At 39.3% G+C, this 12,846-nt stretch overlaps 1 protein-coding gene across 5 annotated transcripts in view; it reads left to right on the top strand.

Moving 5' to 3' along the window:
* LRRC69 (leucine rich repeat containing 69) overlaps positions 1-12,846 on the top strand; it is a 78,688-nt gene that overhangs the window by 44,725 nt on the left and 21,117 nt on the right. For 3 of the 5 annotated variants that reach the window (XM_059874503.1, XM_059874505.1, XM_002692846.7), the window contains exons 4-5: positions 293-488; positions 3,344-3,415. In XM_059874503.1, the coding sequence (XP_059730486.1) occupies positions 293-488; positions 3,344-3,415 (268 nt within the window). The remainder of the gene's footprint in view (positions 1-292; positions 489-3,343; positions 3,416-12,846) is intronic. The other 2 variants (XM_059874504.1, XM_059874502.1) reach the window with 1 other exon arrangement.

Genomic DNA, 12,846 nt, shown 5'->3' with positions numbered 1-12,846 from the left:
AAGACTGAAGACAGAATTTTCTTTCTCTTAAATCTAGGTTGTGATTATATAAAATACTTTAAACATGAACCATCTGATCATAAAATATCTTTAAAAGTTAAATTACAGCAAAGGTTTTTTTTTTTATCCTCTAATGATTCATTGTAGTTGTGAACACTTGACTGGAAAGCTCAGATGAGCTACAAAAAATATGAATTGATACGTGGCTCTGATAAATGATATATGTACATATATGTACAATGGACTTCCTTATTCTTGTGAATTTCATTCATATATGTTGTTTATTTTTTAGATTAAAAAATCTTAGATGTTTGAGTATAAATCATAACCAGCTAGCCAGCATTCCTAGAGAACTTTGTTTCCTTGAGAATCTTTCTGAACTTCAACTTAACTACAATCAGCTTGTATGCATACCCAAAGAAATTAAGTTCTTGAAGAAGCTCCGGAAGCTTCTTCTGTCCAGGAACAACATTAAATCTTTGCCAGAGGTAAGCAAAAGATGGAACCAAATTTTCTTTTGTTGGTGAAGAACTCATTACACCATGATAGAGAGCAGTTATAGACTAGATTAGGGTGTCTGAATACAAGCCATCATTTGCTTTCCCTCTGATTATATATAATAAGTTCCCAAATCACTATGACAAAAAAAGATTATAACTTGGATTTTTCTTTTTTACAAAGCTAGGTATGCTAGACTTTGTAAATAAAAATACAAAATGCTTTAATTTGAATTTCAGACTACCAAAGAAGAATTCTTTTAGTATAAGTATGCTCCAAATATTTCATGGGACATACTTATACATTTAAAAAACTCTTATCTTTTTTGTCTGAAATTTAAATTTAAGTGAGTCTCCTGTATTTTTATCTGGCAACTTTGTATATAGCACAAATAATAAGTACTTTTTGATTTTGGAATATATGCTAGATATCTTCAATTTTTCCTTTATATCCACTGTCCATCCTTTTCCAACCTGCTTTTCTCTTCTGTGTCTGGGAGACTGAGAATGAGTGTCAGTGAGCTCCTTTGTCCTCTGATTTCCTCTAGGATATGTCCAGTGAGAGGCAGTGTCAGGAGGTGAAAGGGCAGGAGAAGATTGAGTGCGTGCATGCGCACTTGCTCAGTCATGTCCGACTCCTTGTGACCCCATGGACTGTAGCCTGCCAGGCTCCTCCGTCCATGGTATTTTCCAGGCAAGGGTACTGGAGTGGGTTGCCATTTCCTCCACAAGGGATCTTCCTAACCCAGGGACCAAACCCTCATCTCCTGCGTAGGCAGGCAGCTTCTTTGCCACTGAGCCCCCTGGGAAGCCCTGGAGACTGAGTACCAGATGGTTTTCCCGTGGTGCTGTCTCTAGAAGGTTGCTGTGAGCTGCCCGCATGCCTCTCTGGAGGGTCATAGCAATGTCCTGTGATCATCAGAACATCGTCGTGTGAACATTCTTACATTCCCTTGGCTCTTTAGACCTGTGGTGTTAAAGAACTGTCTGCTGTTCCTAGCTTTTGGGAACTTTGTAGGTTTAGGGAACTACTTTTCTTGGCTTAGGGAACCTTGTTGGTTTCCTTAAAGCCTGTCAAACTTTTATAAAGTGACTTCATTAAACCCCCCCTCAATTTTTCCAGTTTGAGAGTACTGTTTCTTGTTAGGAACCTGTCAACAGATTTACCTTCCTTATTAGGCAAATTAGAATTAATTTGATAGGAGGAAAGGCATGGCATGCAGTAAACTGAGGGATAAAAATAGATTAATTCCTACTATTTCGCTTGTCTCTAAAGTAGATGTTTCTTTTAAAAATTCTTTGCACACTGTAATATGATACATAAAAATATACCAAGGTATAGGCTGTAAATAAGTATATTTCAAAAATTTATTCATATATTCCTTAAAATCCTACTTAGTATAAACAAGTAAAATATCTTGAAATTATAGAATAAACCTGTTAAAAGCATGTCTCTCTTATTTGAAGGAAAACAACAGCAGCAGCAACAGGATCATCATGAAGCATTATGTTATTTTGTGTTTATAACAACTTTATCATATATCTCTTATTAAACTCATTTTAGAATAAAGATCAGGGTGGTTATGTGACTCAAGCATAGTTTGCAAAGGTCAAGGAAGGATCTTAGATCCATGCCTGTCTAACGTAAAAGTCCATATTTCAAATCAATAGTCTTACTACAAATTTATAAACCCTGAAGCTTTTAAACTTTAAAAAAACTTGAATGCTAGTAAATCCTGTCCTGAATTATCATGCAAAGAATGCCTGTAATCATTTATATCCTTGTAAATTTAATATGATTCAGTCTATCATTGTTCTTTTTGGTCTGTATTATAAATGATAAGGCATTGCAGAAAATAGTCATTTGTTTTGATAATGAATGTATTGTGAATCATTTTCTGGTCTGTTGTAAATCATGTGTATGTCTGCACACATGTGTCTGAATGTATATGCCTATCCAGTCCTGTTGGGCATGTGGCTGGACTAATGGATTTCCTTTATAAGGAAAGGGTTGTGTCAGCTCAGTGCTACACAGGAAGTAGTTGTGAAGTAAGTGCCAGTGGAATTATGTCTGTTTTTTGTCTCCCAAAGATTCTTTCTGTTTTAATGATAGAAATGTCTACTAAATGCTCAGTATCTATTAAACCCTTTAGTAAGCACTTTCTGATTAATAATTTGTTTAATGCATTCAGTGTCCATATTGAAGTTCTGTTCAGTTCAGTTCAGTTGCTCAGTCGTGTCCGACTCCTTGCGATCCCATGGACTGCAGTGCGCCAGGCCTCCCTGTCCATCACCAACTCCCGGAGTTTACTCAAACTCATGTCCATTGAGTCGGTGATGCCATCCAACCATCTCATCCTCTGTGGTCCCCTTCTCCTCCTGCCTTCAATCTTTCCCAGCATCAGGGACTTTTCAAATGAGTCAGCTCTTCGCATCAGGTGGTCAAAGTATTGGAGTTTCAGCTTCAGCATCAGTCCTTCCAAAGAACACTCAGGACTGATTTCCTTTAGGAGTGACTGGTTGGATCTCCTAAGCTAAAGTACAAAGATTAAGAAATTTGCCCATAGATATATAGTAAGTGTCAGAGGTGAATTTGAACCTACAGATATTTACTACAGATAGTCTAGTTCTTGGCCACCGTGTTATGTTGCCCTGGAGTGGTCAGAGGAAATGGAGAATTCAGAGAATCTGGTGCTTCATTCGTTGTGATTTCCTTGGGGAGAGTACTGATCAGGTAATTAGGAAAGGTGATTAGCCTCATCAAGTTTAAACTTACAAGAGATGTTTATGATGCTACATATTAGATTTGTTAAAGCTCTCTTTCTCTCTTTTGTTTCCTGACACAGGGACTTTGTAATCTTTTCAACCTGAGAATTCTAGACGTAGCTGGAAATGTTATTCAGATGTTTCCACCAGGAGTAAGTAGAGTCAACTTGTATTATAATTGAAAAATAATTTTGTTTATTGGGAATAGAAAAAACAGCGTCAGTCGCTCAGTCGTGTCTGACCCTTTGCAACCCCATGGACTGTAGCCTGAAAGGCTCCTCTGTCTCCCTTCTCCAGGAACTGAACCTGGGTCTCCCACATTGCAGGTAGATTCTTTACCGTCTGAGCCAGAGGAAATTCCCTGTGAAAAAATAGGCAGCCAGTAAAACCTACGGTAATTGGAACCTTGAATTAATACAAATAACGGAAAGATTTGCTTTGTTCTAGAACTTTGGAACTTGTTCTCTTATTCCTTCGTTTTCTGTGCTTGTTGAACTTGTTTGAATTGAGTGAACTCTGATTGTTATCATAAATGTTTTAATATATTATCTATGGTTAAGTGTTTTTTTTAAAAAATCACATACTGTTTTTGGTCACTTCAGACTTTTTCAAAGTATTGCTTTCCAGAGCATAGATTTTTATCCCTTGCAGTTGAGAGTCCCTTAGACTGCAAGGAGATCAAACCAGTCAATCCTAAAGGAATCAGTCCTGAATATTCATTGGAAGGACTGATGCTGAAGCTGAAGCTCCAATACTTTGGCCACCTGATGTGAAGAACTGATTCATTAGAAAAGACCCTGATGCTGAGAGCTGGTGATGGGGAAGCCTGGTGTGCTGCAGTCCATGGGGTCACAAAGAGTCAGACACGACTGAGCGACTGAACTGAGTTCGTCCAAAGGAGATATTTATTAGTTGCTTTTAAGCCACGGACAATGAGGAATGCACTTTTTTTTACTTGGAGATGAATTTTGACTTTGCTTTAAGTAACTGGTCTTAGCAACTTGTAACTTTTCAGAAAGAAGCTATAGTTTTTCATGTTGGAGTGAATGTGTTTCCACTTCAAGGTAATTAGAAGCCCAACGATCCAGGAGGTATTCAATAAATAGTTGTTGATCCATCACTTTTTCTGATTAATCAATACAAAATTGAGATTATCGTCCTTTTTACCCTCTGAGTGATATTTAACAAAGCTTATCATTTTAACCATTTTTAAGTGTATAGTTGTAAGTCACTATATGTATATATATATATGAATATATATATATATTCATGTTGGTGCAGCACCATTATCACCACCTATCTCCAGAAGTTTTCTATCCATTCCTCGCTCCCTCTAACCCCTGGCAACCAGCATTCTACTTCTTGTCTCTGAGAATTCGAGTACTCTGGGAATCTCATATAAATAAGATCGTACCATATTTGTCCTTTTATGACTGGCATATTTCACTTGGTATAATGTCTCCACAGTCCATCTATGTTATAGCTTGTGTCAGATTTTCTTTTTTATGGCTGAATAATACTCCATTGTATGTAATGTATATGCATTAAATGTATATATATTTTGTATTTTCATTCATCTGCCCACGGACAGTTGGATTGCTTGCTCTTTTTGGCTATTGAGAATAATGCTGCTGTGAATATAGACGTACAAATGTCTGCTCAAGTCCCTGCTTTCACTTCTTTTGGGCATATACCCCGCAGTGGAATTTCAGAGTCATATTCCATATTTTAATTTTTTTTTTAGGAATTGCCAAACTGTTTTCCAAAAACATGCAGTTTTGAATGTTTAATAAGCACTGGATGTTAATACTGACCCTGCAAATCCTACAGGATTTTATTTGTCCTGCTACACGATATTATCCATGTCTCGGTATGACTGTTCTTCTGCCCTATGTTACCTGCCTTGATTGCCAAAGCCGCCCATGTCTTCTCTGGCACCTCTGTGGTTCATATATACCACAAAATAGAACAATACTTTTCAAGTTGGTCTTCTCAATAGACTGTAATCTTCCAAAGGAAAAGAGTACTCTTTTTTACCTTTATACCAGCAGAGTCTTGAATTTCAGTCAAATGCATGTGTGCTAAGTCACTTCTGTCATGTCTGACTCTTTGTGACCCGGTGGACTATAGCCTGCCAGGCTCCTCTGTCCGTGGCGAGTCTCCAGGCAAGAATATTGGAGTGGGTTGCCATGCCCTTCTCCATGGGATCTTTCTGACCAAGGGATTGAACCCGTGTCTCTTATTATCTCCTGCATTGACAGGTGGACCACTAGACTACCTGGGAAGCCCTTGAATTGAATAAATATTTGTTAAACATATAAATAAAAATAATTTTCTTTAACTATATTCAGTATTTGACTTAGTAATACCATGAATTCAAAGTTCCTTCTATAGTGATACTGTAGTTACAATTTTGCTGTTTTAATAAAACACCAGCCCATTAATGTAGGGTAATTGTGAAAGAATATGACTTAGTGTTGCATTTGGAGCACCTATTTCAGAATTTTCTGGGCGCATTGAAGTAAAACATTCTGTGAATTCATCTGAGGTTTGGTCCAACTAGTCCAAATGAATAGAATTTTCCACATTTGATAGATAAGGCCACTATTGTGGTAAATGATGAACACAGAGGAGGAACCAACCCTAGGCCATTCAGGTATGACCTAAGTCAAGTCCCTTATGGTTATTCAGAGAAAGTGACATAGATTCAGCCTGATAGAGTGTTTGAAGAACTATGGATGGCGGTTTATAACATTGTACAGGATGCGATGATTGAAACCATCCCCAAGAAAAAGAAATGCAAGAAGGCAAAATGTTTGTCTGAGGAGGCATTACAAAGAGCTGAGAAAAAAAGTGAAAGGCAATGAAGAAAGGGAAAGATACACTCAACTGAATGCAGAGTTACAAAGAATAGCAAGGTGAGATGAGAAAACCTTGAGTGACTAATGCAAAGAAATAGAGGAAAACAATAGAATGGGAAAGACTAGAAGTCTTTGCAGAAAATTAGAGATATCAAGGGAAGATTTCATACAAAAATGGGCACAATAAAAGACAGAAATGGCATGGGCCTAACAGAAGCAGAAGAGATTAAAAAGAGGTGGCAAGAATACACAGAACAACTGTAAAATAGGTCTTAATGACCAGATAACCATGATGGTGTAGTCACTCACCTAGAGCCAGACATCCTGGAGTGCGAAGTCCAGTGGGCCTTAGAAAGCATTACTATGAACAAAACTAGCAGAGGTGATGGAATTCCAGTGGAGCTATTTCACATCTTAAAAGATGGGATTAAAGTGCTACACTCAGTATGCCAGCTAGTTTAAAAACTCAGCAGTGGCTGTAGGACTGGAAAAGTTTAGTTTTCTTTCCAATCGCAAAGAAGGATAATGCCAAAGAATGTCAGACTACCATACAATTGAGCTCATTTCACAGCTAGCAAAGTAATGCTTAAAATCCTTCAACCTAGGTTTCAACAGTACGTGAACCAAAAACTTCCAGATGTACTAGCTGGATTTAGAAAAGGCAGAGGAACCTGAGATCAAGTCGCCAATATCTGTTGGATCATAGAAAAAGCAAGAGAGTTCCAGAAAAACATCTGCCTCTGCTTCGTTGATTATAATAAAGCCTTTGTGTGGATCACAGTAAACAGTGGAAAAATTTTTAAAGATATGGGAATACCAGACCACTTTACAGGCCTCCTGTGAAACCTGTGTGCAGGTCAAGAAGCAACAGTTAGAACAGGACATGGAACAAAGGACTGGTTCAAAATTGAGAAAGGAGTATGTCCAGGCTGTGTATTGTCACCCTGTTTATTTTAACTATATGCAGAGTACATCATGTCAAATTCTGAGCTGGATGAAGCTCAGGCTGGAATCAAGATTGTCGGGGGAAATATCATTAACCTCAGATATGCATATGACACGACCCTTATGGCTGAAAGTGAAGAGGAACTAAAGAGCCTCTTGATGAGGGTGAAAGAGGAGAGTGAAAAAGCTGGCTAAAGACAACATTTACGAAGACCATGGTATCCATTCCCATCACTTCATGGCAAATAGACGGGGAAAAATAGAAACAGAGACAGGCTATTTTCTTGGGCTCCAGTATCACTGTGGACAATGACTGCAGCCATGAAATTAAAAGACACTTGTTCCTTGGAAGAAAAACTATGATAAACCTAGATAGCATATTAAAAAGCAGAGACATCATTTTGCCAACAAAGGTCTGTATAGTCAAAGCTATGGTTTTTCCAGTAGTCATGTATGGATTTGAGAGTTGGATCATAAAGAAGGCTGAGTTCTGAAGAATTGATGCTTTTAAATGGTGGTGCTGGAGAAGACTCTTGAGAGTTGCATGGACAGCAAGGAGATCAAACCAGTCAATCCTAAAGGAAGTCAGCCCTGAATATTCATTGGAGGGACTGATGCTAAAGCTGAAGCTCCAATACTTTGGCCACCTGATGTAAAGAGCCAACATGTTGGAAACGACCCTGATGCTGGGAGAGACAGAGAAGAGGGTGACAAAGGATAATATAGTAGGATGGTATCACTGAGTCAATGAACATGAGTTCAAACAAACTCTGGGAGATGGTGAAGGATAGGGAAGCTTGGCATCCTGCAGTCCGTGGGGTCACAAAGAGTCAGACACGACTTAGCGACTGAACAACAGTATGGTCCTATTACCATTTTCTTAATTGTTTTGGGTTTATTTTGTGTAGGTCTTTTCCTTCTTTTGTGTTTTGTGCCTCGAGAAGTTCCTTTAGTATTTGTTACAAAGCTGTTTTTGGTGGTGCTGAATTCTCTTAACTTTTGCTTGTCTGGAAAGCTTTGGATTTCTCCATCAAATCTGAATGAGAGTCTTGCTGGGTAGAGTATTCTTGGTAGTAAGTTCTTCCTTTTCATCACTTTAAATATATCATGCCATTCCCTTTTGGCTTCTAGAGTTTCTGTTGAAAAATCAACTGATAATCTTATGGGAGTTCATTTTTATGTTATTTGTCCTTTTGTCCTTGTTGTTTTTTATATTTTATCTTTGTCTTTAATTTTCATCATTTTGATTACTATGTGTCTTGGTGCATTCCTCCTTGGGTTTACCTTGCCTGGGACTTTCTGTGCTTCCTGGACTTGGTTGACTATTTTACCATGTTAGGAAAGTTTTCAGCTATTATTTCTTCAAATATTTTCTCAAGTCCTTTCTCTCTCTTTTGGGATCCATATAATGTGAACGTTGGTATTTATAATGTTGTCCCAGAGTTCTTTGAGGCAGTCTTCATTTTTTTCATTCTTCTTTCTATATTCTGTTCCGTGGCAGTGATTTCCACCATTCTATCCTCCAGGTATGTATCTGTTCTTCTGCATCACTTATTCTGCTATTGATTCCTTCTCGTGTATTCTTCATCTGTGTTTGTTTGTTCTTTAGTTCTAGGTCTTTGGAGGACATTTCTTGTATCTTCTCAATCTTTGCCTCCATTCTTTTTCTGAGATTCTGGATCATCTTCGCTGTCATTTTTCTGAATTATTTTTCTAGAAGGTTGCCTATCTCCATTTCATTCATTTTCTGGGGTTTTATCTTGTCCTTTCTTCTGGGACAAAACCCTCCACTTTTTCATCCTGGTTAACTTTCTGTAATGTGTTTTTGGTTCTCGCTGCTGAGGGATTGTGGTCCTTGCTTCTCTGTCTGCCTTCTGGTGGATGAAGCTAAGAGACTTGTATAAGCTTCCTGATGGAAGGGACTGGTGGTGGGAAAAACGGAGTCTTGCTCTGGTGGGCAGAGCCTGCTGAGTAAAACTTTAATCCAATTCTCCACTGATGGGTGTGGTTGCACTCACTCTCTGTTAGTTGTTTGTCTCTTTTAGAGACAACCTGGCCCTGGGGTCTGCTGGCTCTCTGGTAGGGTTAATGGTGACCTCCAAGAGGACTTATGCCAAGGGGCCCCTTCTAGGCCTGCTGCCGCCAGTGCCCTCACCCCCACAGCGAGCCCCTGCGGACCCACACCTCCACAGGAGACCCTCCAATGCTGGCAAGTAGGTCTGGTTCAGTCTTCTGTAGGGTCATGACTCCCTTCCCCTGGGTCTTAGTGCACACAAGATTTCGTTTGCTGCCTCCAGGATGTCCTGTAATCAAATTCCATGGGCCTTGAAGATCAGATTCCCTGGGGATTCCCAGTCTTTTGGCTGGATCCCCAGGCTGGGAAGTCTGACATGAGGCTCAGAACCTTCACAGCAGTGGGAGAACTTCTTTGGTGTTTACTATTTTCCAGATAGTGGATTGCCTACCCAGCAGGTATGGGATTTGATTTTATCATGTTTGCACCCCTCTTACCATCTCATTGTTGCTTCTTCTTTGTCTTTGGATGTGGGATACCTTTTTTTCGTGGGTTTCAGCATCCTCCTGTTGATGGTTGTTCAATAGCTAGTTGCGATTTGGTGCTCTGATTATGATGACATAATCAGATCTATATTTTGAAAAGATCATATTTATAAAGTGTGGAGTACACAACGGAAGGGTTGACAAAGGGAACTGGGTGGACATCTGGTAGACTTTTGCTGAAGCGAAGTAAATGATAGTAAGTTGGTCTAAGGTGGTGACAATTGGGATAGAAGTATCTGAACAAATTCAAGAGACATTTAAGAGCTAAATTTAGAAATGGTGATGAGCTAGTGAGCTTTCTATAGAGTAATATAGAAGACACAGGAAAAATACCAACTTCAGGAGGGCAGATCCTGAGTTCAGTCTTGGATAGAGTGAGTTTAACATATATTTATGATATCCAAGTGAAGATTTTGAGTAGGCAGTTGGCTGTAGGGTGTGGAACCTGAGTCATCTGCATAGAGGTTTCACTGAAGTCATGGCTATGGTTCAGATTGCCTAGGGAAAAAATAAAGTGAAAAGAGAATGTACTAGGCTTAGGGGAGAACTGTTTCATTGTTAAGCAAAAAAGATGAGCCAGCAAAGAAAACATGGAGTTGTATTGACTAGCATGTTGACTAGAGGAGAATTTCTGGCAACCAATGAGGGCATGTTGGAAGTCGGTGAAGATGAGTTTATTGTGATTCTTGCACGCCCTAAGGTATAACTGCAAATAGCACTTATTTACTTTGGTGCAGAGACAGGGAAAGCTGATGGTAGGGGTGATCTCTATACATAGATAGTGATAAGGCAGAGTACCTGAGTATTACATGAGTAATGTAACTTGTCATACATTGTTTAATATAGGAAGGTTTTTAAAATTTTAAATAATTCTGAGAAAATTATATATACGTATTTGTTCCCATTTCAAATATTTTTGGATGACATAGTCCCAATACTTAAAATCTTACTCTTTTCACAAATAACTGTTAGCATATTTATCATTTCCAATTCTTGCTAAAGGGTAACCCTGTGAGCTTTGAGATGGTCTAAAGGGCATGTGGTTATTTGCCATCACTTACTTATCAGTTCTGTTTTTGAGTTTATATGAAATTTCAGCCTCCATTCTCCTCATTTACACTAACAAATGTCTTCCTAAATTAGCCCCCTTCTGATCTCCCCCATTACTTAAGACTGATTAGAAGCAAATGCTGAACTTACACATTGTCCGTAGGCCTGGGGCTTTTCAGAAACGCTTGTAACAGTTGATTAAGTCTAGAGAAGAAGGCCTTCTTAAATCTTGAGTACCCAGGGAGAGCTGTATGTGATTGATTATTTATTGGGCCTCAACTGTGTACTAGGTACTATTTAGAGCTTACGTTAAATAGTCACTTACAACGCAGCTCTTAAAAAGACCAAAACCTGGTAAATGAAGAGACTTTTCAACAGTGATTGCCTCATAGTATTTACAGGTGGTATGATTAATTTGGGAGTTCCCAGGTGGTTCTAGTGGTAGAGAAGCCGCTTCTCAATGCACCAGATGTAAGAGACCTGGGTTCGATCCCTGGGTTGGGAAGATCCCCTGGAGAAGGGAATGGCAACCCACTCCATTATTCTTGCCAAGAGAGTCCCATGGATAGAGGAGCTTGGGGGGCTACAGTCCATGAGGTCGCAAAGAGTCAGACATGACAAAAGTGACTTTGCATGATTCATATATGACTTATATGATTAATTTACATATAAGGCCTAAGGAGATATGGGAATATTTGGTAGAAGTTGCAAAAACTGAAAGTGAAAATGTTAGTAGCTCAGTTGTGTCTGACTGTTTGCAACCCCATGGACTGTAGCCCATCAGGCTCCTCTATTCATGGGACTCTCTTGGCAAGAACACTGGAGTGGGTTCCATTCCGTTCTCCAGGGGATCTTCCTGACCCAGGGATCAAACCCGGGTTGCTCACCTTGCAGGCAGGTTCTTTACCATCTGAGTCACAAGGAAAGTCAAAATGCTTATGGGGTGATATTTTAGTCATGAAGTGAAGATCCAGGAGTGTGTTGAGTAGTGGGCACAGCACAAGCGATAATTATAAGACACTGGCCTTTTCTGAGACCCTAAGTTCTACAGGATGGCTGTTTTATAAGGGTAACAGTAGAGCCTACCAGGATATATGGTTGTTAAAACAGGCCAAGGAGAACCAAATATGATATACTAGGACTTGTGAATTTATCCTATGGACATAAGGGAACCTTGATAATTTTAAGCAAGGATGTATTATGAATAAGTTCTCATTTTAAAAGACTACTTTGGGAGCAAAAGCTTGCAATATATGAACTGTTGCAGTAGTTCATATAAGATGAGGGCCTTAATCAAACCAGAGAGATTAGTGGCGGGGGCAGGGAGCAGGAAAAAGGATGGTGCAGAGGTGCTGAGGAGGTGGGTGGGATGGGGGATGGAAAGAAAGGATAAATTCCAGAAGTTTTAAGAAGGTGGAATTGATAGAACAGGAGGTTGATGACAGAAGATTTGATGTGGGTAATAAGGAAAAGGAATGAAGAAAATATGGGAGAAATGGATTCGATTCTTGAATGTTAGAATTTATGGTGACTGTGGGACTCCCATCTGGAGATGTCCAGGAGACAGCCAAATATTTGAGAATAAATATTACTCAAGTTGTTTTAAAAATGTGGTCAACATAGTCAACTTAGGCTCAAAGTCCCTGGATTCCTTGACTTTGATGATGTTTTCAGGTCTTCACTTTACGGTCCCATCATGTCTGTTCAGCTGCTCTCAGTATGAAGAATTAAAGTCCAGTTTGGCAGGCTGACCTCTGTTTCTCCCACGGTCCAGTTCTCTTGTTGCTTTATCGTGGTATCTTTCCTTTGAGATCACTGAGACTTCATGTCTCTCCACGCTTCCTTTTACTTTCAGTCCCTCAAAACTTTGTACTGTTATTTCTTTTTCTGTCTGGTCCAAACGCCAAAGAACCCAGTCCAGTTCGCTTATGTCTTAGTACGTATGAGCTCATTCCCTGCTTTCTGGTATATCCTTCTGCAGATTCTTAATGCATCTGGACTGCTGGGTGCCAAAGGAGCACACAGTCTATGGACAGGGACTGCTCCACATGTGTGGATTCCAGTGGGTCCCTCAACACCCCTGTATAATATTTTTGCTTGTACCACGTCAGGTTCCTTTTCTAAAACCTACAGCATATCCCATACTTTTCCATACTTTTCCCACCTTT

The sequence above is a fragment of the Bos taurus genome, chromosome 14, assembly GCF_002263795.3.
Source record: "Bos taurus isolate L1 Dominette 01449 registration number 42190680 breed Hereford chromosome 14, ARS-UCD2.0, whole genome shotgun sequence".
NCBI classification, from domain to species: Eukaryota; Metazoa; Chordata; class Mammalia; order Artiodactyla; family Bovidae; genus Bos; species Bos taurus.
Note: the sequence above shows the minus strand (reverse complement) of the source record. Positions and strands in the feature narration are given on the sequence as shown.